The 26,131-nt window shown below is 40.9% G+C and overlaps 1 protein-coding gene and 1 non-coding gene across 3 annotated transcripts in view; one reads left to right on the top strand and one right to left on the bottom strand.

Moving 5' to 3' along the window:
• Nucleotides 1-228: 228 nt before the first annotated feature.
• LOC127208890 (U6 spliceosomal RNA) lies at nucleotides 229-334 on the top strand. The gene has a single exon (XR_007833152.1). It is a non-coding gene; the product is annotated as a U6 spliceosomal RNA (small nuclear RNA).
• An 8,581-nt stretch (nucleotides 335-8,915) lies between these two features.
• Sox30 (SRY-box transcription factor 30) overlaps nucleotides 8,916-26,131 on the bottom strand; it is a 38,069-nt gene continuing 20,853 nt past the window's right edge. The window contains exons 4-5 of one of the 2 annotated variants that reach the window (XM_051167588.1): nucleotides 24,915-25,407; nucleotides 8,916-9,923 (exon numbers count right to left, since the gene is read on the bottom strand). In XM_051167588.1, the coding sequence (XP_051023545.1) occupies nucleotides 9,542-9,923; nucleotides 24,915-25,407 (875 nt within the window). In that variant the 3' untranslated portion in view covers nucleotides 8,916-9,541. The remainder of the gene's footprint in view (nucleotides 9,924-24,914; nucleotides 25,408-26,131) is intronic. The other variant, XM_051167589.1, reaches the window with a different exon arrangement.

Raw genomic sequence — 26,131 nt, 5'->3', positions numbered from 1 at the left:
CACAGACACTGAGATAACTATATACACACATATAGAAAATGTCCATAGACTGTTGCTTAACAATGATTTTAAGTGTAACTTTAAAATAAAATGTATTCTGGTCTACAAGTGAGTCCAGGACATCCAAGGCTAGACAGAGAAACCCTGTCTTGAAAAACCAAAACCAAACCAAACCAAAACACAACAACAACAAAAACAAAGTCATTTTTTTTAAAAAAGGATCTATTTGTGCTTGCTTCAGCAGCACATATACTAAAACTGGAATGACACAGAGAAGATTAGCATGGCCCCTGTGCAAGGATGACACACAAATTCATGAAGGTTCCATATTTTTAATAGAAGGATCCAGAGAGTCCTAGAAGCCTACAAGAAGAACATCATGACAGGTGGATCTGGACCCAGTGGTATTGTTTTTAAAATTATCTGTATTATCAGTATTATCTGTAGGCCAGGCTAGCAATCAATCAAGACACAGACACTTGTTATATTTTAAAATAGCCTTAGTTAACCTGGAGCAGAGCAGATATCAATTCTCTAAACTACCTCCCACAGTGGGACAGGCATGGGATCTCTGTCTCAATCCCATGCCATCTGTTTCTAATAACTTCTATCAAGCTACCTCCCATACATGATCTCAAATACTTGTTAATGTTCTTCATCTGGGCTGGATTCTCCATACACGCCGGCCATGTGCTTCTCCTCCAGCTAACCCATGGTGGCCTTCATCTTTTTACTTTAGGGCTCTCTCCTTTCTCCTCCTCTTCTTCCCAGAATTCCTCTCTCTCCTAGCCTCACCTATCTTCTGCCCTGCCCAGGTGGGATGGTTTTTTATTAAGCAAAAGTTGGGTCAGACAGAAAGCAGTAATTCACATCAAAACACATCAGACCATCCCCCAACACAGGGGGTTCTGCTCAAACTACTGCATCAACCAAGGACAATACATGCAGTAAACATTGAACCCCTACTCAGATCTAGCCAATGGACAAGATGTTCTCCACAGTTGTGTGGAGGGGACTGACTCTGACATGAATTCTGGTGCCCCATATTTGATCACTTCCCCTTGGTGGGGAGGCCTGGTGGCACTCAGAGGAAGGGTAAGCAGGCTACCAAGATGAGACTTGATAAGCTGTGACCATATGGTGAGGAAGAAAGTTCCCTTCAGACACAGACCTAGGGGAGGGGAATAGGGTAAAAGAGGGAGGGAGGGAGAAACAGAAGGATACAAGTGAGGGAAAAACAATTGAGTTATAATATGAATAAATTAATTAAATAAAAATAATCAAAGAGGAAAAAAGTATTCATTCAAAAATGTATTTATTATGTATATTATTTATAATGTATACATGTTCTGCATGTACACCTGCAGGCCAGAAGAGGGCATTAGATCACATTATAGATGGTTGTGAGCCACCACGTGATTGCTGGGAATTGAACTCAGGACCTCTGGGAGAGAAGACAGTGCTCTTAACCTCTGAGCCATTTCTCTAGCCCCTAAGTGCAACTTTTGAGAGGGCCTTTTTAGTTCACTTATTTTTATTTCTACAGACTATTATTTCGATATGAAAAAACAGAAGCAAAATATTGAAAGTAGGTGAATCTGCAGTGCTTTTGTTTTTCTTTCTTCTCTCTCTCTCTTTTTTTTTGGGGGGGGGGGACAGGGTTTTTCTGTGTAGCCTTGGCTGTCCTGGACCAGGCTGGCCTTGAACTCAGAGAGAGCCACCTGCCTCTGCCACCCAAGTGCTGGGGAAAAAGGCATGCATGTCACAACTGTCTGAACTTTCACTTGACATTTCTAAGAGTTCTTCCCACTTCAAACTCCTGAGTTTCCACCTAAATGCACATTAGGCTAAGTGAGAGTTAGAAGATTACTTTCACCCTGAGAACAGCTCCACATCTCAGGAACTATCAGGGCCACCTCTGCAAACTGAAAGGAAGTCTGATAGGAGGTGAGAACTGGTAAGGACCAGTTATGTCTTCTGTGGATCTAACACTGAGAAGCAACATCAGAGAGCCATGCAGTTCCCCCCATAAGTAGAAGAGAAAACTGTAAGTTTCCTTACAGTCTTATGTGTCTGTAGCTTCTTTAAGTAAGTGTTAGCTTCTGCTTTGAAAGTCATAGGCGTTAAGGACACCATTTCATACTTTCAGTTCTGGCATAATTACACTAGATCACCCAGTTCCTACCATACGCCCTAGCTTCGAAGACAATTTAAAATTCCAAGTAATTTAAAATTTACTAATTGAGGCCTAAATATTGCTCAGTTGTTAAAAGCACTTGCTGCCCTTACAGAGGACATGGGGTTGGATCTCAGCCCTCACCTGATGGCTCACAACCATCTGTAACTCCAGTTCCTGGGGATCTGACACCCTCATTAGACCTCTACAGGCATCAGGCATGCATACAGTGCCCAGGCATATGTGCAGGCAAAACACTCATGCACATAAAATCTTTTTTTTTTAAACAGAAGAAAATTCACCACAGCCAACTGTATTTACATCCATTGCCTCTCATGCCAAAACCAAGAAATAAACCCACAGCTGTTAATTCAGCTTCTTCAACCTTAAGACAGTTTGAAAGCTACAGCTGTTGGAGGAGACATAAACCTAATCTTGCCTTTGTCCCTGATTCGTGTCTCAAGTTTCGAGGAATTCTCTGAAAGCCACACTTCGGGGAGTTGGATCAGAGATGTGTGTGTGTTTGCTTTTAAGTTACCCCCACTACAAAAAAAAAAAAAAAAAAAAAAAAAAAAAAAAAAAGAATATTGGGATTTCCAGTATGATACAGAGTCAACTTGCATCTTGAGTCAATGGTCTCAGGTCTGCAAAGGGCTGACACTATCCCCAAAGTCATATGTCACATTCAGTCAATACTCAATCTTCCCCACTGACACGCAAACATGGATTCTATGGCAAAAGTCAGCAATGGGCTCTAGAGGCTATTTGGAAGAAGGGAGAAGCTAAAGGGATTGACTGCATCTCAAATTAATTATGCTAATGTCACAGCTTCCACAGAGAATAGCAGGCTGTATTCAAGGGTCTGGGCAACAGCTGTGCCTTCCAAACCAAGACACTGTACAGAAAGATGACCCAAATGTTGGCTGTTGTGTTTCAGCAGGATTTAGTGGGACTTTCCCACTTAAATGGCCCTTTGTGCTTTTAGAAGTTGGGACACTGACCTCACGAGTGGCTAACGCATGATGTCTTGGAGGTCTTGATTTACATTTGGCTGGTGCCCAGGACTCAACTGTCAAAATGCCCAGATGACTGACGGACAGTGCTGGGCTTGTTCAGGCTTGTTTGTAGTGGAGTGGGTGGATGCTAGGACATCTGCTCTGTTCAGGTTTGATAAGCTAAACAAAGCCAGGCTGTTAGAAGGGCTGACTCCAGGGTTCCTCTCTGTGCCAGGATTTAGGGTCTTTAATCACTAATCCCTTTCACTGTCTTTGTTTTCATTCAGCATGCTTATCTACATGAGGTCTACTAGAGCACTGCCTATTTGTTGCAGGAACAATCCTGCCGAAGACTGGGGTATCAGTCTTGTACCTCTTTTGGCCAACTCTACTCATCTCCTTAGAGTCATCTGCATGGTCCTATTTTCTTAGGAAGACACTTTGCAACCAAGAGATGATTCTAGATTCATTAGCACTCTGGACTATCACAGTAGATATGGGGTGTTAGAAATTGTGCATTCTTCCAGTGGGAAGCATCACTACGTCAAAGGGCTCAATCCATCTAGGAAGGAACAAGCAGTGTTTTATCCCTCTTCCTTCTCCTTCAAACCAGAATGGCTTATCTCTGGGAAGGAGCTGAGGTTTTACAGTTCCTGGGATAGTTCAGAAGTCTTACTTCCTACAAAGCGTATGGTAGAAATGCCAGGTGGCTCGAGCCCATCAGTAGGCTCCATGACCAGAAATATGTCAAGTGGGAATAGCTATGTACCTGTCATAAGGAACTCAATGACCCAAATAAAAACTACAGTTAAAATGCTTTCACAGGCCATATTAAGCATCAGCAGAAACAACAACACTACTAAACCTGAAAACAAAGCTGAAACGATCCAATAAAAGGAAAAAGTGTGCTGGCACACATGGGAGGTAGAAGCAGCTGGATCTGAGTTTGAGGGCAGCCTGGTCTACAAAGCAAGTCCAGAACAGCCAAGGCTACACAGAGAAACCCTGCCTGTCTCAAAAAAACAAACCCTCCCAAAAAAGAAGAAAAAGAATGAAGAAATGAAAGAAGAGGGAAAAAATGAATGAATGAATGAACACCTTGGACTAATGTTATCTCTAAAGCCTCTGTCTTTCAGTTGGCCAGATAAAGATCACAGCAAATAATGACCTATGGAGAAACCTGCCAGGAGAACTGGGTGATAGTATTACATAAATATCAGCAAGGGCAGCATGGTGAGTGCTCAGTAAAGTGTGGCTTCTAGTGACCGACTCATGAGTTACCTGTGGAGTATACCCTGTGCTTCAGGTACCATGGCAGGCCTTAGAGACAACACAGTCAAACAAGAATTGTAGTGTTTCTATTCTTTTAGAACTTTTGGTAGTGGGAGTTAGTGGAGAAAAATATCAAGGAAACAAGAATTACAGAGGGAAATGATTTGAAAAAATATTTTTTGAGCCAGGCCTGGTGGCGCACGCCTTTAATTCCAGCACAGGGGAGGCACAGGCAGGTGGATCACTATGAGTTCTAGGCCAGACTGGTCTACAAAGCGAGTCTAGGACAACCAAGGATACACAGAGAAACCTTGTCTTGAAAAACCAAAAGAAAAAAAAAAGTTAGGGTTCTGTTACCAAAACAGGAAAGGACTTCAGTCACTGGTGACAGCTGGGATATGTGTAAAGGAGACCTGAGGAATGATGTGGGATTGGGCAGGGCAGATACAACCCATGGCCATGAGGGACTGGGGTGGGCTTGCACCATATCTGCTCACCACCCTTAATGCTGTGATCCAAACTGCACCTGGGACAACTCTATCTGCCCTAGATACTCAATTTCCATATCAACAGTAACTTCCACCCAATTCCAACCTTATACCCCAGCACACAGAAAAAAATTCTTTTTTTTTTTTTTTTTCAGAATGAGAGATAACATGGAGAATTCTCAGTGCAATTAGGAGAATGTTATAAAATAAAAATAATAGGGTAGACTGAAGCCTTTTTTTTTTTTCTGTTGTCTAAATACAAGCTTTAATGTGCTTGATGGATTTTAAATGTTGTTCAAATGGTGCAGTGTCAATGACAGGTGCAAGTTAGAAGTGCTAAATACGCTTATCAGAAATTCAGATTAAGCTGGGTGGTGGTGGTGGTGCAGGCCTTTAATTCCTGTACTTTGGAGGCAGAGCAGGCTGATCTCTGTGAGTTCGAGGTCTACCTGGTCTACACAGTGAGTTCCAGGGCAGCCAGGGCTGTCTATAAAAACAAAGACAAAAAAATACAGTTTACCACTATAAACATGCAGGCTTACCATGCTCAGATAGAAGAGAGATCGATTCTGTACTTTTAACAGGCTGGGGTCATTTTGTGCTCTCAGAGCCACCTAGAGAGAGAGCCACAGTTTATAGCTGCCTGAGTCATAAGACGTGAGATACCGATTCTGACCAGGTGTCCACAACCACATGGACCCAGGGCTGGAACTCTGATCTTTAGGCTCCGAGGCAAGCCTTCTGACCTCAGTGCTGTCTCAATAGCCCCACAATAAAGTTTTATTCAGATGTAAAAATGAATGAAAGTGAGTCATCTGTAGGACGAAGGGAAAGTGCTGCATTGAGCAAAATAAGCCAGAGTCAGAGACAGAAACAAATGTTTTCTATTGTGTGTGGAACCTAGATTTTCTCTGCTCTCTTCCTCTCTGTCTTCTGTCTCTGTCGTCTCTCTGTCTCTGTCTGTCTCTGTCTGTCTGTCTCTGTCTCTGTCTCTGTCTCTCTCTCTCTCTCTCTCTCTCTCTCTCTCTCTCTCTCTCTCTCTCTCACACTCACACACACACACACACACACACACACACACACACACACCCCGGGTGGGAGGGCAAGAATGAAAATGAGAGGAGGGACTTTCAAGGAAGAGAAAGGAGATCTGATTTGAGAAAAGAGGGAGGAAAGGGTAGTGTGTGAATATGGTCAAAGTGCATGAAAACGTCCTTAAGAAACCATTTTGTAGAGTGAATTTACTTAATACATTTTTCTTAAACATGTAAAATGTAGCTCTGACTTTTAGCCCAGTAGAACTCTCCTGACAGCTGGTTGACAGTAAAAAACACATTTGCCTCTATAAAATTCTTGAATACACTGTCATCATTCATTAAAAAGCCAACTTAATAGCCAGCAATGGATTACAATTACAACTTTCAATTCTTTAATCTTTTAAGACTATTTAGATGCTGCTTCTGTTTAGCAAAGCACTTAAGGTAACGAATGTGGAAAGCCATGTGTGAGGTTCACAAACAAGCCATCATCGTTTGCCAGCATTATTCAAAGTATGTACAAGGTGATGTCAGTAGGTATTGCTAAAACCAAAAGGAGGAGTGTCGAGCAGGGCAAGTGTGACAGCCCGAGAGTAGACTTTTGTGAGATGATGATGATGATGGACATTGTTCTCCTCAATGTGGGGCACGGCACCAGCTTCCAAAGCTGTCTGACTACATTCAGTCTCATTAGGACACATGGAGAAACACTGCTCTCCCCTTTCTAACTCGCTTCTCATCAAGGCACTATTTCCCATCTCTTTGCAGTAAAACTGCTTTTTAGCTTGCGAATGCTGAGAGCAGTTATGCCTAGAATATGGAACACTTTGAGTGACATTTGAAGGCTACTGACATTACAATACTCTGAAAGGAGACAATTCACGTAACAAATTCCACAAACTGCAACTTAATATAAGAGCAGACAAGACAATGAGATCCTTAGAAATCACTGGTGTCTTGGAGCATTGAGATTCTCTATGCTGATGAGAACAAGATGCGTGTGTGTGTGTGTGTGTGTGTGTGTGTGTGTGTGTGTGTGTGTGTGTGTGTGTGTGTCAGGGGAGGTGTTGTTTAATCTGCAGATCTCTAGTCAGCGGTTTGAAACCTTGTAAGTGAACAGGTATGGGCACTTTGTGGGCATGCGTGGTTACCTGTGGTTGGTCTTCCTTAAGTAAGAAATAAGCAGGTTTCTAAATCAACATACACTGTGGATCTATGAACAACCTGAGCTCCTGACCGCTGATGGCAGGATGGAGGACAGGTGATTTGCTGAACAGCTGTCGAAGGGGCTGCAGGGATGGCTGCTCTGCCAGAGGACCCACGTCAGGTGGCTCACCACCTCTTGTAACTCCATATTCTTAAGATCTTACACGCTCCTCATGGCTCACAATGGCATACACACAAGCATAGCCACACTTAGTAATAATTCTTTTAAAAAACAACTGTGGAAGACATTAGAGGTGAAAAGAAATAACTAGAAAATGGTAAACTCTGACTTTTACCTTTCTGCTGTTTTACACGGTGATTTCCTCAACCAATCCGTCTGTAAGATAAGGTCTATGATGAAAGCCTTTTAAATGAGATGCGACGAGACAGGTCAAGCTGTTGTATAGATTCCTCCTTAGACATTAACTGTATAACAGATATTAAATATGTAAACAATGTTCCTGTAGTTCACAAAATGACATATTTGGATCATCAAAATAATTCAGGATTGTTCTTTACATCAAAATTACCTGTACTGAGCAATTTAAGAATATCAAACTTGGGGGCTGGGGAGATGGCTCAGCGATGGAAGGGCTTGCTCTGCAAACTGGAAGACCTGAGTTCAGACCCTCAGCATCTATGAAAAAGCCAGGTGCAGTGGTAAACATCTGTAAGCCAGAATAGGCGAGGCGGAAGCAGATGGATCTATCAGAACAGTGTGCTCCAGGCTCAGCGACAGAGAAGACACCCATGCCATCCTCTGGACTCCATGCCTGTGTGCATGGGCGCACACACACACACCCACATACAACAAGCACACAGAAAATAATATCAAACCTGAAAGTAAAAAGTATAGAAGTGCAAACATTGTATACACAACTTCAGGGTGCTGAAATGCATCCCTAACAGTAGCTTTAGTAGCAAGCTGGTAAGGGAACTGGAAGCCCACACTTTGAAAGTTTAAGAAGACTTCAGTGTCCAGAGTTTACACACACCACTGAGGGAAGGGTCCCGACTTGTGGTAATTTCCCACCAAATCACTTTATTACTTGCAGATACCTTTAAAAATGATCTCAACTATGGTGGTCCTTACTCTGTTCTGAAGGGGTTTTTTTTATTCACAAATGAATGCTAACCAAGCTGTGACATCAGAAGTGGTGTTCTGGTTGTGTTCACTGTGAGTTAAGTTTACATGATTGTAAGTAAACTCCATGGTCTTCAGGGCAGGTGAACCCTGTACCCTCTTTGAGAAGTGTTTCTATCATATACAGACCCTCAAAATAGCATTACAATATACATGCTCATCTTTGGTGGTACAACTTCAAGTCTCATGCAAACTGTGATGGCTTACACTAACTGTTGACCTGACCGGGTCTAGAATGTGCATCGTCCCATGGACTGGGGTTTCCGAAGATAAAGAGGAAGAAGCAAGTTTAGTAGCAGCAGCATCTGCAACTCCCTGAGCGCGGATAGAATGTGAGACCAGCCACCTCCTGTTCCTATCGCTGTGCACTCCTGACGATGGAATGCTGATCTCAGATATTTTGTCACAGGAATGACACATAATTAATACACAAACCAACAGGATTCAGCAACACTCTACTGGTTGTTAAGCAGAAATACCTGCACATGGAAGAAAAGCTTAACACAACTGGCCAGCACTCGCTGTGCTCATCTTCCTTCTCTCAACAGAAAACATTTAACAAGAGCATTTTCACCATTTATTTAGTTACAACAACAATATAACAATGCATACCAAATGGGAAAGATAGTTAAAATGATGATAAAATGTTCAGTAACAGAAATGACTATATCTGAAGGAACTGCCTAGGTGCCATAAAAATACATTTTCAACTTATAATTGGTTATTAGTGTAAAATAAATTTAGCAACTGAGTTCTAGTCCATGTCTACAAGTTATCAAAATATTTTCAAAATGTTACATAAAAACTAACATCTATAAATATATAAACACCAAAGAATTTTCATAAAAATAAAAATAATGTACCCTGAGATAAAATGCTAATCACACTTTCCATGCCAGGTGTATACTCACATGTGTGTCCTCATATGCCACTGGGAGCTTTCTGTATTTCGCATGTTCCAAGATAAAGTAATGCTATCCCATGTTGGTGCACATTTCAGCCATGAAAGTAACTACTTTAGATTTTAAGATCCCTATGCTGAGGCATAGGAGTCCAGGGTCACTAATGACAACTTAGGAAGACATGAATGACATTTGGTTCTCACTCCTCAAATCATGGCTGAAAACTCTCAGCAAAGCATTCTAGGCTTTTTTTTTTCTCACACCAACTGACCCAGAATATATTTTAAGAAATGTTTATTTTCTGCCCATATTTGTTTTAAATTATAAATTCCTGAGCACTTTTTCTTCTTCCTCCTCGTCGCTGTCAGTGACATTGACTTGCTGGACGCCAGAGGGAGCTGATGCTGGGGCTGTGAAGACATTCTCCAGGGCTCCAATGTCCAAGGAAGGCATGGGGTTCAAGTACTCTTCCCCACTGTGGCCATGGCTGTTGTAGTAAGGAGGCCCATCCATGCTCTCACAGCTCCGAGAGTCTTCACTGTGTGTGTGCTCATCTGGGTAGTCTCTGAAAGGATAGTCTCTGTTTAAAGCTGAAAATATAGCCTCATGCTTTTGGTACCTGTCTTCATAATAACCAAGACATCCTGGCATTGAACTTGGAAAATTTCCATAGGCAAAAGGAGGCCGACTGTAAGGGCACGTGCTGTGTCAGAAAAACAAAACCAAACAAACAAAAGTTATATCTTGCCCACACATGCCTGGATCACTGAATGAGTTAACTATGTCCTGCTTAGAGCCTGGAAAGCATTCCTTTGCCATCTTCCCACTGCCCGTCTATTCCCACCCAAACTTAAGCAGAGGCAGTTTGGATGGAAGCCACCCCCAGCATTATCACCTCTTACTAGTTTCCAGCTCCTTCCCTTTGATAACCACAGTAAAGAAAATCCCACCCTGGCCTCTACACTACCTCACACCCCAGAAAATGTTGGAAATGTAAATATGTGTTGTGTGACACTGAAAACAGCAGATGTAAAGTGCAAACTGTAAAGTGGCTCTTGTTCTTCCTGGAATGGGCTGAAAGGAAGAGCTGCTAATACTGAAGCTCTGGAAGAGAAGACTCCAGCTTAATTTAACAAAGTAAACTTAGAATACTCTCAGTACTATAAAGACTTAGAACTGATAATACATTATGCTTTCAAAGGGCTTTTGCAAACAAACACAAACAAAACACCATGAAGACTCTAAAAAAAAAACAAAAACAAAAACAAAAAACTCTTGCAGTTTGACAACTGACTTTTTAAAGGCAAAGCTAATAATTCCGTCACTCAAAACCAATTGCCAATTCTGTTTATTAGTCTCTTCAAAGCTGAAGAGGAATTACACAGAAGTACACGGTTAGGCTCATGAGCGCCATCTAGTGACAGATAACACAATGATCACGTTCATTTGCAAAACCTATGGAATGCCTGTGATTGAATTAGGGAGGAGAAAGGAAGGGAAGGTGGGAGAGGTAGGGGAGAGAACAAAAAGGAAGGAAGAGCAACTCTCCTTTTCAAATGTACTAGATGTACTAGAGCAATGTTTCCAACTCTGAAGATGTCCCACTTCCAAACCTCAACATGCAAGGTACCTTGCTAATATTAAATACCATAAATATAAATCAGTGTTTGCATTTTTTATGCTTACAACCATACTTCAACATTCTACTTCAGGCATTTAGAACTTAATACATATGTCCTGAGACACTGCCTTGTCATTCTAGCTGCATGACTTTGATCACATAGCTGTCCACCTGCGGGTGCTTGCATCCATTGAACTCCATGGGTATGTCAGAGAGGATATCAAATACTTCCCATGTAAAGCCTTCATTTAATGTATACATAACTCAATCACTAGCTGACTTTCACAAGATCTGGTTGGTTTCAAGAGTTGGTGGAAAATAGAAAAGCATTAAAATTTTGGTGTGTATCAGACATGTGCTATAGTTTGAAACATCAGAATTGCAATGACTGCATGGAATGAGGAAAACAAGTTAGTGCTATGTTCACAAGTCAGTTATGACAAAGCCGGCCCAGGTTACATGGGTAAAAATGAGTAGCTATAAAAGCATTCCCTCCATTAGGAAAAGCAACTGTTAACTCTATTAGAATGATAATATTAGTCAGTACACACGGCAACAATATTCTGTGCTTTCTAGGTACTGGCTGAGAATTTTACACAGAGCAAATGGACCTTACAGATGTTTACGTCCTTCTCACCAGCACATGGAACATTCTCTAGGATAACTCATATAGTAGTTACCCCTAAATCAAGTCTTGATAATGCTTTCAGAATGGAAATAACATCATCCATCTTCTCAGAGCACAATGGGGTAACTATAAATCAGTAACAACAATAAGAATGGAAAGCATAAAAAATAGTGTACAAAAGCCAGGTGGCGGTGGTACAACGCCTTTTTCCCCAGCACTTGGGAGACGGAGGCAGGCAGAGCTCTGTGAGTTTGAGGCCAGCCTGGTCTACAGAGCCAGTTCCATGACAGCCATGGCTACACAGAGAAACCTTGTCTCAAAAAACAAAACAAAACAACAACAACAAAAAAAGTGTACACTAAGCAACATAAATTAGTGAGTAACTGGAGAAATTAAAAGGAAAATAAAAATGTTCTGGCGTTAAGTGAAAAGAACCTCCCTAAACAGTGTCATGTAACAAAAGCAGTTCTTACAGAGACATGGATATTAATATCGCCATACATCAGAAAATAAAGCCTAAAGCCAATATTCAGCAGTGTTCCTCAAGGACTCAGAAAAACAACAAAACAGACCAAAAATTAGAAGGAAAGAAATAAAATCAAAACTAAGGAAAAAGATGGAAAACAGAAAAAAACAAGATTGACAACTTCTAGCTAGACGAGAGAGAGGGAGAGAGAGAGGGGGAGGGAGAGAGAGACAGAGACAGAGAGAGAGAGACAGAGAGGGGAGAGAGAGAGAGAGGAAGAGAGAGAGATAGAGAGATAGAGAGAGAGAGGGAGAGAGAGACAGAGAGAGAGAGAAAAGACAGAGACAGAGACAGAGAGAGAGAGAGAATGAGAGAGAGAGAGGGAGAGAGAATGAGAGAGAGAGAGAGAGGTTTCCAAACAAAACCAAAGGTGAAAAAGATAATGCAACAGACAACACAGAAATACAAAGGGTCATAGAAAACATAACAAATCACATACTGAAATAACTAGAAAGCCTAGAAGAAATGGATAAACCCATGAGCACACACAAACCACCAAAACCAAGTCAATAATAAACAGAAGCAGACATGGTGGTTTGTTTATAACTTCAGGACACAGGAGGGAGGGACAGGAGGACTCAGTTTGAGGCCAACTAGAGTTCAAGGCCAGCCCGGGCCATACAGAGAAACAAAAATAAAAACAAACAAATAAAGGAGGGGAAGAGAACCCAAACAATTGACTTCTGAATTGTACTATTCATTTAAAGAAGAACTAATTCCAATTTTTTGAAAACTATTCAAAAAAGTGAAATGGAAGGAACTTTGCCCAGCTTTTCCCACTACCCTGCTATGAAAATCAGGAAAATTATAGGCCCATATTTTGGATAAACATAGCTGCAAAAATTGTCAATGAAGTCCTAGTGGCCTGAATTTACTGGAACATGGAAAAGATCATACTCCATGACAAAGTAGGGTTCTAGGATGATTCAGCATACACACAACAGTAAGCACTGACACATCACTGGGATTCAGGACTGTAGTATATTTACATCTCTATAGATAAAGAGTATGCAGTAAGACTCAATAAACACCTTAAAAAGTCATATTAAGAAGAAAACCCGAAAAGCTGGGCGTGGTGGCTCACGCCTTTAATCCCAGCACTCAGGAGGCAGAGGCAGGCGGATCACTGTGAGTTCGAGGCCAGCCTGGTCTACAAAGCGAGTCCAGGACAGCCAAGGCTACACAGAGAGACCCTGTCTCGGAAAAAGAAGAAGAAGAAGAAGAAGAAGAAGAAGAAGAAGAAGAAGAAGAAGAAGAAGAAGAAGAAGAAGAAGAAGAAGAAGAAGAAGAAGAAGAAGAAGAAGAAGAAGAAGAAGAAGAAGAAGAAGAAGAAGACCCTTTAAATACTAAAGGCTATGTGTGTAAAACTCACAGCCTATATGACACTGAGCAAGGAAACTGCAAACATCTCCTCTATAAGGTTGTAAGCCACAAAGGTATCTGATTTCACCACTTCTATTCAATACAGTACTGGAAAGTTTTAGCACGAGTACCAGGAAATAGAAACTAGAATATCTAAGCTGGAAGAGAAGACTTTAAGTTATCCATATTTGCATATGACATGATTTTATATATAGAAAAATCCAAATTTCCCATCAATAAACTGTTAGAATAGATATGTAAATTTAGTAAAGCCGAAAAATATGAATTAAGCATACAAAAATTGGGCTTCCTCTGTGCAGCCCTGGCTGCCCTTGAGCTCAGTATATAACCATGGTTAGCATCAAACTTGCATTCCCCCACCTCATCTATTTGTGCTCTGGGATTTCAAACATAGGCCATACAGTGAAAGGAATTGAGGAATTCAATGCATTCACAAAAGTACATAAAAATAAAATATTTAGAGTAAATTTAACCAAGGAAGTGAGACTTTTCTGCAATGAAAATTATGATATATTGGTTAAAGAGCAAGTGTGAGGCTAGCCTAAGTGACATAAGGCTTTGTTCTCAATACAAACAAGCAAACAAAACCCATATGTAGACTACAAAGCTACTGTAATCTAAATATAAAGATAGTAGCATAAAAGCAGACACAAAGACAAATGCAATAGAACCAAAAATCCAGAAGTTAAGCTGGGCATGCTGGTGCATGCCTGAAATCCCAGCACTCAGGGAGGCGGAGGCAAGTGGATCTCTGTGAGTTCGACACCAGCCTGGTCTACAAAGCAAGTCCAGGACAGACAAGGCTACACAGAGAAACCCTGTCTTGTAAAAAGAAAACCAAAACCAAAACCAAAACAAACCCAAAAAACAACCAAACCAAACCAAAAAAAAAAAAAGACAAACAAACAAAAAAAACCCAAAATGAAATAAAATACAGAAGTTAATTCATATCAATACTGCCAACTGATCAGATACAAAGATACTAAGAATCCACTAATGGTAGACAAAGGAAACTCTGTCTTTTAAGTAAGAAGTGCTGCAAAAACTAGATCTACGTGGGCAGCAGAATGACACCACATCCTGGCCTCTAACTGACAACAGATCAGAGGCCTACATATAAAACACTGGATTATAAAATCACTGTCAGGGAACAGGAGGAAGGCTTCTGTACACAGGTGTGATGTAGACAATGATTTGGTTTTAATGACAGGATCCAAAGGCGCAGACAATGAAAACAGACAATTGGGATGATAATGTAAGAAGTTCTCACACAGGGAAAAAAAAAGTCTACACGGTGGAAAAAACACTTGCAATTTTTTCATCCAACAGTGGAGTAATATCCAGAATTAATATCAATATCAATGCATAGCCATTAAAAACCAAAAAGGGAGATAGATAATCAAACAGTCATATATAAGTCCTCTACTTGGTGTAATATATTCAAAGCAGAGGTCACTATACCAGAAGATACTTACACTCCTGTATTTCTTATTGTGCTACTCACAAATTTCCATCAGTCCCAACGCCCTTCGGTGGATGAACAGACAACGATACTGTGGGATCTTTACACACTAGAATACTATTCAGTCATAAAGACAATGGAATCTTTATGGGAATCATTATGTTAAGTGAAAAGGCCAGACAGAAAGAAAAAGACCATGGTATCGTTCATTTGTGGAAACTACTAAGCTGGTCTTGGCTGGAAACCTGAAGGGCAGAGGACGTGGCACCAAATACAGAGCAGCAGAATAGCGGCTTTTCTTTAGCACAGCAGCTAACTACTAGTTAAAATAGTCTGTGCTGCATTTCAAAATGACTAGAAGAGTAAAATTTCAAGCATTTAACATGATTAAAACTTAGAGATGGAAGTGTTTTATTATCCTTTATTATGTACTATGTAAATGCATCAAGTTCCATAAAGATGTACAAATATTACACCTCAAATACAAAGGAATGTGTTGGCAAGGCTCCACTCACAGCTTCTGATTTCCTCCACCTAAGGCAGGGCCCTATATGCTTGCATTTTTCAAGTTCTAGTGAGGTCTCAACCTTCCTAATGCTGCAACCCTTTAACACAGTTCCTCATGTGTGGTAACCCCCAACCATAAGATTATTTTGTTGCTACTTCATAATTGTAATTTTGCCACTGTTATGAAACATAATGTAAATATATGTTATATAACCCCCAGAAGGGGTTGTGACCCACAGGTTGAGAAGAACTGTCCTAGTGCACCCCTCATGCTGCCAGGAGCTAGCTGACTGTGCACTGGTTCAGCAGGAAGGGTAATGGAGACACAACCATGCCAACACCACATGGACCTATGGGGCATTCTTAATATACAGCCTTACATACGCCTCCATGTAATACACTACTACATATGAGGTATCACTGAAAAAAAAAAGAAAACAAAGAACTGAGATCTAATCCAATTTTAACATCTGTCCCTTTATAGAAAGCAAAATAAGTGATAGAGAGACATGCCAATACCCCAGGATGTAAAAAACCACATCCAGGATGTGGATAAGTTTTTGTTTCTTAGTAACAGCACTGAAGAAGGAGGAGAGTCATTGGAGAAGCTTAGGAAATAATCCAACAGTTGTGTATACTTGGTTGGCTCTTGATTTAGTTACCAGTTTTAAAAAGACAGGTTTGAGATAATAATGGAAAAGCAGACAGATGAATTGTTGGTTAATAAATAAGGCACATGAAAATTTCATCTATGAGACAGTTGGCAGTCATTCCATAAGTCTGTAAACAGTAAGCATGTGTGTGTGTTTATGTGTATAGTGTATTCTTTATCCAAAATGTGTAGAACCAGAAGTGTTCTGATTCACGATGTTGTTGTTTATAGTGGTTTACTCTGGAGGAGGATCACCTGCACTACTATGCACGTGTAGATGTCAAAAGACAACTTTGGGGAGTTGGTTCTTTCTTTCCATCATGTAGGTCCTGGGTACGGAACTCAGGCCATCAAGCTTGGTAACAGGAGCCTTTACCCACTGAGCTATCTCCTCAGCCGAGTTTTGTTTTGCTTTCCAGTTTTGTAGATTTGCATAGGCTTTCTACATAAATATTTCTGTTCTCCACAGTTGAAATTAGAAGTGTCCTGAAATTGAAAACTTTTGAACACCAGCAGTAAAAACAAATTAATTTGAGCAGGTCATGGTGGCACACACGTTTAATCCCAGCACTCTGGGAGGCAGAGGCAAGCCAGTATCTGTGAGTTCGACCAGCCTGGTCTACAGGGTGAGTTCCAGGACAGCCAGGGCTACACAGAGAAACCCTGTTTTGAAAAAAACAAAAACAAAAAAAAAGATTTTATTTGGATTTTGGATGAATCATATGAAAGTGTACATGAAATATGAAATCTGTGATTTGCTTTAAAATATACATCCTTGCTCCCAAAGTAAGGAGAAACTAAAGAAACAAGACTAGTAAAATGTCAATCACCTTCTGAAGCTGGGTGCCAGCATGTGTGGCGCGTTATGCTACACTGTTACCTTTTTGCATAAGACATTTTCTAAAGCAAACTGTAAATAACATATTCACAAAAAAGTAAAAGGTTTGTTCTCCATGGTGAAGGTGGGAAGAGTCATCATTCTCTGTCCTCACATTCTCTAAGTTGGATCTTTGGAATCAATGTGCTGGTCACGCTAACTCTCCAGAGGCCACAGTTGCTAGCAGCACAGGTCATCTTCCCCTCTAGATGAACTGAGGGCATTAGGACTCTGTCCTTTGAGAATGCTCAGGAGCTGAGAAAATGCAGGTACAAGATGACAGCACAGAACTCTGCACATTCTTTCCCCTTCTGTCAATGGCTCTGGCTTATAGAGCACACATTTTGTGTGTCTTATACTCCAAAATAAAGTGCACCTTAAGTCATGGAAACAAAGGCACTGGCTTGGAAAATGACTCAGGGGAGCAAGTCAACCAGCTGACAACTTTGTTTTAAGCACAAGCAGTGGGTTGAAGAGTGTCCCTTCAATATTCATGTCCACCTGGAACTTTAAAATATGACAACTTGCAAATAGGGTCTTTATAGATGTGACTGCATCAAGGTGACATTGTATTGAGCAGAACATGATTCCAATGACTCATGTGCTTATAAAAAATAGGGTGTATGCAGGTATGAAATTTTCAAAGTTAGTATTTTGTAAAGGGGGCGGGGCTGGGAAGCTGGTTCAGTGGGTAAAGCACTTACCATAGAAGCACCTAGAACCTGCACAGAGACCAGTGTAGCAGCACAAGGCTCCTAATCCTAGGGAACTAAAACAAACTACAGCTACAGAGACAGGGAAATACAAGACGACAGCTCATGGTCCAATGGGCCTAGTCTAAGCAGCGGCGAACAAGAGACCTTGTTTCAAATAGGTAGAAGGCTCCAAACTTGAGGTTGTTCTCTGACTTCCATATGTCCACACACACACGCACATACCATACAAAACAAAAGATTGAAAAACAGTGATCAGACATAGACATACATAGACATGCAGAAAGAGGATGGTGGGCAGCCATAATCCAAGGACAGTTGAGGGTTAAAAAGGATTCTTTGCCTGAATCTTCACAAGGGAGCACAGCCCTGTCAATAGCTTAATTTCAGACTTCTAGACTCCAGAACTATGAGACTAATTGTTACGGTTGATTTAAGCTACCGTACTTCTATCATGCCCAGCAAACCAATCTGTCTAGAAGCATAGTTCAGCTTCCAACCTCAACAACTGTAAGGCAGTAATTAATTTATACTGTTTAAGCCATTAAGTTTACTAAAGTTTGTTATAATAACAACGGTGAGCTATCTGCTTACTATTCAGAGTTTAGCTTTCTATCATCCCCATGATTAGTTATCTACAATCTAGCTGATCATACATATTGTCTATGAAGTCTGTTCTTTAGAGTCCTAACAATACTGCTGACTACTTACATCTGCCTATGCAGATGTCTTCCGTAATGGCCAGTTTCTAGCTGGGATATACTCTTAACTCTACTTACAACTACGAGAGAAGTCACTACTCCCTGTATACTTAATATTCTAGAAAACCGGCAGTCTTCAGAAGAGCCTGTCATATTCATTTCCACTAGCAATAAATGTGGATTCTAATTTCTCCAACATTCTCATTTAAACTATTACTTTAGCAAATTCTAGCAGGGAATCTGGAGTTACATCCATGTGCTTTTCTGTAATGACTATTGAGTCCTGCCATGTGCTTACTGGCCATATGGTCATCTTTTTTCAAGAACATCTCCTTCGACTTTGGCTCACTTGTAAGCTGAGCTGCCTTTTATTTCACTGAGTGTGTTCTTTGTATATCTTGGTGTAGGCTATGCACACATGATCTGCTTATTTCTGCACATTTTGTGAATTCTTGTCTCTCTTTTTTGGTACTTCTTGATGCAAGAGGTATCAATTATGAGGAAGTCTAGTCTACTAGCTTTTTTGTTGTTGTTGTTGCTTAGGTTTCTAATGTAGTACCTAAGCATCACCAAAACACAAGTCATAAAATTTACCCTTACTAGAAACCCTTGCAGTCTCTTTCAAGAATGTTAAGGGTTTAGTTCTTATGTCTAGGTCTTCAACCATTTGAGAGCTAAGAATGAAATTTCATTGTGGATATGTGGATATTCAATTGTTACCATACCATTTGATAAACACTTTTCCCCCCACTAAAAGGTCATAGGATCATCCCTGCTGAAAATGAACTGAATTCTACCCCCATTACTTACAATATCTATCTTCATGACAGGCCCACATTGCTTTTTTTTTCTGTGTCTCTTTAAAAAACAAACTTTTGCCTTTTACAGAAATTTTAGGCTCATAACTAAACTAAGCATCCGTACGAAGAGTTCCTGTATAATTCTTCTTCCCAAAATGAGCAGGGTCACAATGACACATCTCACAACAGAGTGGTCTATATGTTAAAAACCACTGGTCTATTCAGTAACAAATGAGTGATAACACCCACTGACCACCACAGTGTCTTACCCAACAGTAATTTCACTCTTAGCACGTTCACCCCGCCCTTCCCTGCTGAAGTCTGGGAAACTTGAGAGTATGACTTTGAAAACAGGATCCCTGGGCTGGAGAGATGGCTCAGCAGTTAGAGCACTGTCTGCTCTTCCAAAGGTCTGAGTTCAATTCTCAGCAACCACATGGTGGCTCACAATCATCTATAATGTGATCTGATGCCCTCTTCTTGACTGCAGGTATACATATGGGCAGAGCACTATATACATAATAATACATAAATATTTTTTAAAAAGAAAGAAAACAGGATCCCTGTAGTGATAACTGCATTAAGATGAGGTTGCTAGTCGAGCCGGACTTAGTGACTGCTTTCCTGGTAAGATGAGAATTGCTCACGGGCACATAGTCACACAGATTGGGAAAATGGCAACTTTTTATCTTTTCCAGGAGGTTCTATATTGAAAGCAGAGTCTGTTATTTTCAGAAGGGCCTCTCAGTTAATATACACTCACGGTTCTGTGACTCATGGTTTCCTATTCTATTTCTTTCTAGCAGTAAGTGATATTCCACTAGCTGGCTATATTAGTTTATCCATTCACCTACTGAAGGAGTTCTTGTTTCCTTCAAAGTCTCTGTAAGTATCTTAATGCAGATTTTTATATGAACAAAAATTCATTTTGGTAAACACCAAGCAACACGATTACTAATGTTTAGTTTTGTAAGAATCTGACAATCTGCCTTCCAACTGGCTGTGAATTACCTTCCTTCTCTTTATAGCACATTGAATTTATCTATGTATTGGTGTGTATGATGTATGTGTGTGTGTTTGTCTCATATATACTTGTGTGTGCATGTGAGAGGCCGCACTCACATTCGCCATTACAAGATGGCGCTGACATCCTGTGTCCCAAACTGGTAAACAAGTAATCTGCGCATGTGCGAAGGAACTTTCCACTTGTTGTGCTCTGCCTCTCCCGTGGCGTCATATCGCCTGATGAGTAACAGCCAATCAGGGACTGACACATCCTAAGCAGAGAACAGTTTCCTATATAAGGGATGGGTTTCTGCTGTTTGGGGTCTCCATTTTACTTGTCGTAAGCTTATGCTCTCCCTCTCAAGACTCATTAAAGCTTTACTGCAGAAGGATCCTGTGTGTGCAGCGTCGTTCTTGCTGGCGAGACGGTAACGCGAGTCACATGTGCATGTGTGTGACTTTGGGGCCCATGTATGTCACTGTACATACGTGGAGGTCCTTAGTTTGCACCATGTTTGACACAGGGATCTCCTGCTCCCTGCTGCACAGCAGGCCAGCTGGCCCATGCGCTTCCAGGCATTCTTCTGTCTCCTCCACTCATCCTGCTTTAGGTATGCTGATATTACAGATGTGTGCATTTTGCCCACTGAATTTTGTAAAGTTATTTAATACCTTGAAACTACGGAGCTTATCAGCTACAGTATATTTTTCGATTTACTTTTTATTGTTATTATATTTGTCTTATTTTATAAATTTCAGTTTTTGCCTTTATGTATGAATGTACACCATATACAGGCACGTGCCTATTGAGGCCAGAAAAGGGCATTAGACCCGCTAGAATTGAAGTTACAGATGGTTGTGAGCTGCCACATGCATACTGGGAACCAAGCCCTGCTTCTCTGGAAGACTAGTAAGTGCTCTTAACCACTAACGCACCTCTCCAGCCCTCATGTTTATTTATTTAGTGCGCACGTATGTGCATGTGTATGTGTATGTGTGTGGGCATGTGCATGCATTATCACTCATGTGGAGGTCAGAAAATAATCTTTGGGAGTCAGTTACGGCTTTCTACCATGTGGGTCTCTGGGATCAAACTTAGGTCCTCAGGCTTGCCAGCAAGTGCTTTTACCCACTGAGCCATCTCATTGGCCCCTTTGTTTTTGATTAAAAAATTTTTTTCCACATATGGGATGACATCAAGCAAAAATAGTTTCCATTTTGGAACTTTTTGTTTTCTGTCTTGCCTAATTGATCCAGCTCAGACTTTCCAGTACAATATGGGACAGAAATGGTAAAAGGGACATTGGTTTTTAATTCCTGATCTTAGGCGGGAAATGTTCCATCTGTCATTATTAATATGATGTCATCTATGGGATTCTGATACATTTCTTTACAATATTGAGAAAGCCCCCCCCCATTCCTAGTCTAAAAAATAATATGAACTAAGGTTTGAGCAAATGCTTTTTTATATCAGCAGATATTATCTGTGGCTTTATTATTAATACATTTCAGATGTGAACTATTCATTTATTTTGGAGGTAAATCCAACTCGGTCCTGGCTTGCAATCCTTTTACTGTCGCTGATAGAGTTAGCATAATTTTGCATCTATATCCATATAAAGTATGCAATTTTGATTCACGCTAGCTTTGGTAAGCGGGTAATGCTAGCATTGCAAGTATTTCTTCCTATTTTGGGGGGTGGGGTTAAGAGTTTGAGAAAGGACTGATCTGTATTCTTCTTTTAAAATTTCATAGCATTTAGCAATGTCGCATGGTCCAGAATTTTTCCCTTTGCTGGCAGTTTTTACATTGTTGACTCATCTCTAAAGGTCTGTTTACATTTTTAATGTCTTCTTTTGATTGTCAACTTGTCAGATTCTAGAATCAGCTGAGGGAAATGGGTCTCTGGGTATGGTTGTATGTGATTGTCCTGATTACATTCATCGGGGTGGGAAGGCTTGGCCACTGTGGGTGGTACCATTCCCTACATAGGGGTTGGAGAGATGGAGTGAACACTGAAGGAAAAGCAAGTTTCACAAAAGCAAAATGAAACAGATACTACTCAAAGAGAGATATGAGAAGTGTAAGTATCCCTTTGCTTTACAAAAATGACTCCATTAAAAAACATAACGAATTTAGTTTTGTTAAAACATGTAAAATAGTAGGCTCATGGGAAGATATGGACGTGTCTCTAGCTAGGGGTCATGGAGGCTGAAGAGGACACCAACCAACACACAAAAACTTCAACCCAGAATTATCCTGCTTCCAAGAAATACAGGGATAAAGATAGAGCAGAGATGGAGGGAATGTCCACCCAATGCCTGGCCCAATCTGAGACCCACCACACGGGAGAGAGCCAACCCCTGACACTATTAGCAACACTTTGCTCTGCTTGGAAATAGGAGCCTAGCACAGCTGTCTTCTGAGAGGCTCCATCCAGCAGCATATTACAACACATGCTGAGACAGTCACACATTGGGCTGAGTGCAGGGAGCCTTGTGGCAGAATGCGGGGGAAGGATAGAAGGACCCAGAGGGGACAAGAGCTCCACAAAAAGACCAACAGAGCCAACTAACCTGGGCTCAGAAGGGCTTTTAGAGACTGAAACACCAACCAGGTACCATGCATGGACTGGACTTAGGCACCTAACAGATATGTACTCGACAGGTAGCTAGGTCTTCATATGGGTCCTCTAGTAAACGGAGTGAGGGTGACCTCACATGGACTCTGTTGCATGCTTTTGGATCACTTCCCCCTAGTGCGGCTGCTTTGCCAGGACACTGCAAAAGAGGAAGTGCTCAGTCCTGATGTTACTTGGTAGCTAGGGTGGGTTAATGGAGGTGGGAGTCGGAGTGTGTCTCCTCTCTTCTGAAAGGGAGGGGACGGAGGAGATGGGACAAAGGGAGGGAGGGTGGAACTGGAAGGACAGGAGGGAGGGGCCTATGATTGACATGTAAAGTGAATAAATTTCTAAAGTATGTAAAATAAACACAAAATATATGTGCATTTCTATTTCAAATACCCATTATAATCATTGTATTGAAGCAATTAAAAATTCTATTATCAATTTAGAGACAAGGAAAACTAAAAGGAAATCAGTTAACTTTGCCATTTACCTATACTAGATTGTTTACTTAAGAAAGCATAAGTAGATTACTCATTCCCTGGTAAAACTTATCAGAAATATATGGACAAAAGTCAGAGAGCAATTACAAAAAATTTTAAGGATGAAATTATATAGATCTCACTTTCATTTCTGAAAAGGAGTATTATCTTGATATTTACATTTGACACACTGCTTTGACATTCCTAAGTCCAATTACATTCACGTTTAAGAAGTGCAATACTAGGGCTGGAGAGATGGCTCAGAGGTTAAGAGCACTGGCTGCTCTTCCAAAGGTCCTGAGTTCAATTCCCAGCAACCACATGGTGGCTCACAACCATCTGTAATAAGATCTAGCGCCCTCTGTACATGCAGACAGAACACTGTATACATAATAAATAAATAAATCTTTAAAAAAAAAAAAAGAAGTGCAATACTATTTATCTACTTCATTCACTACTGTACTGTATTATATTACATTTACTATTGCTAATAGTATTGTTTCTGTATTCTAAGTGCTTGTTTTCAAACACCTTCTTATAAAACGTTCTTTAAAGTATCAGATAATTTGTACATTTATAATCAAATCCTATAAACCTTGTCATGGTAAGAAAGCTAAACTTCCTATTATTTAATCTACTTAACAATAAAAGATGAGTATCAAGCATTTTAATACTCCAATCACAACATAAACTATCTATATACCTAATAGCAACAGAGAAGTAGAGGATATTTGCAAGGTCTTCACCTTGCAATTTGCTTTCCCAAGATATTTCCCTATGAAAATCAATTTTATTGCTGGTAATATGCATGGGAAGTCCTCTGGTTTGGTACAATGGGTACAGAGAGGAAGTTTAACTTTTAATTAGTCATTCCACGTCTCTTGGCTTGAAAGCCTTTCCTTCCCACCCTTATTATTCAAAATGTGCTCCATGGGCTGGAGAGATGGCTCAGAGGTTTAAGAGCACCAGCTGCTCTTCCGAAGGTCCCAAGTTCAATTCCCAGCAACCACATGGTAGCTTACAACCACCTGTAATGAGATCTGGTGCCTTCTTGTGGACAGGCACACATGTGGGCAGAATACTGTATCAATAATAAATAAATCTTTTTTAAAATGTGCTACATAAACAAACAGAAGTGGATCACATAGGAGCTTATTAGAAATGCAGACTTTAGTTTGTTGGGTTTTTTGAGACAGGATTTCTCTGTGTAGCCTTGGCTGTCCTGGACTTACTTTGTACACCAGGCTGGCCTTGAACTCAAAGAGATCTGCCTGCTTCTGCCTCTGAGTGCTGGGATTACAGGCATGCAGCAAAGCATGCTAAAGTCATTCCTGTACCCCAGACCTAATAGTCAGGATCTGCATTTAACTAGATGCCACACAATTCAAATTTGTAAAACACAGCTCTAAAAAAGGGATCACCTGGCTTCTCATAACTAACTGTTTCCTATGAAGCCATACTTGACAACACTGAACCCTTGTTCTCACAGGAGAGAGCTGGCTTGAGTGGAGAAAGGGCTGACGATGGATTCTCTCTAGCTCTAGCTCCGCGGGTCCTTATGTGGCCCCTCCATCCATTTGTGTGGGCTGCCTGGTTCTTATTCAGGCTCTTAATGCTGACTGAGGAAGCCCCCCTTTTCAGCAGAAAAGAAATGCCTCCCAAAGTAAAACTTAATTAGGAGTATTTTTAGGTAAGTAGAAAACTGTTCGTTTACCTTGACGGAAAGTAATGAGGTCCAGGTAGGAAGTAAGGGTGATGAAACGAGAATCGAGGTGGCGTCCCAAACAGCGTGGCTGGATGGCCAAGGGGTGGGGGCTGATAGACATGGGAGTGTGGAATGGGAGTCGCTGGGGGTATTGGAGTGCTTCGGGGACAAGTGGAAACGCTGGCATACTCCTTGGGAGGCTGGACAGGCGAGGTTGCAAATCTGGCATGGGCAGTACTCGCACCAGCTGGAATCCTGCTGGCGCTCTCCAGAGAGACCGGAGTGGGTCTCTTCACAGAGCGACCGCTTCCCGAAGGGAGCCTATGAACGTCAGTTTGGGAAGGCCCAGTGAAGCGCTGAGGCGGGAGTGATGGGCGGGGCGTCAGACTTGGAGGCGGGACGGACACCGGGCCAGTGCTGGAGACGCTGGGCTGGAAAAGTGTGATGGGGCTTGGGTGCTGGACTGCAGGTGTGGGCAGCTGGATGGCAGGTGGGGCGTCACCTTCAGAAATAAAGATAGCAGAGGTTAACCATTGTAAGGATCTCTCCTGGTATCTACCGCACCGTGAACTTGGAACTTTGAAGGAAAGTTCACTATCCACCTTCACCTCGTTAGTAATGGTATCATGTCAAACCACTCTTCTCTTTATTTACAATATTCTGACAATTCTGAAGTCATTGTAATTTCTTGTGAAATTCTCTCTTTCCAAACTAAACTCTGAGTGCCATAAGAAGACAGACGTTGTTTCTTTCACTACTCTAACCCCAAGTTCAGGGTCTGCCTAGCACTTAATAGGCAAGTCCTCAACAAACTTTGGATATGCCAACAAATGAATAAAATTACTATTGATAAAGGAATGAATACATTAAGATGTTGATTTATAAACAGAAAAATATAAAACTACTGGCAACGGTTATCACTAAGGAACAATCATCTAAGTGTGTGTGGGGGAAGATACATGTGTAGTAAGAAAATCTATATGTTCGTTTGGGTTTTAGTCAACATGGCTTTTTTTTTTCATATAAACAAGTTTCAAAGTAGCACTGTGGATAATTTTTCATTAGAAAGTATGATACATTTTAGTTGGAAAAATTAAAACAATCAAGAAAATTGTTTCATTTTACTGCATTCAAAGTGAATACAGCTGGAAATCTCCAAAGAGAATAGGATCTGTCATGCTTAGCCATTTGCAAGAGACTTGGAAAGAATCCTTGTAGGACATGAT

The sequence above is a fragment of the Acomys russatus genome, chromosome 25 (assembly GCF_903995435.1).
Source record: "Acomys russatus chromosome 25, mAcoRus1.1, whole genome shotgun sequence".
Classification (NCBI taxonomy): domain Eukaryota; kingdom Metazoa; phylum Chordata; class Mammalia; order Rodentia; family Muridae; genus Acomys; species Acomys russatus.
The sequence above is the reverse complement of the archived record's forward strand: the minus strand, read 5'-3'. Positions and strand labels throughout refer to the sequence as shown.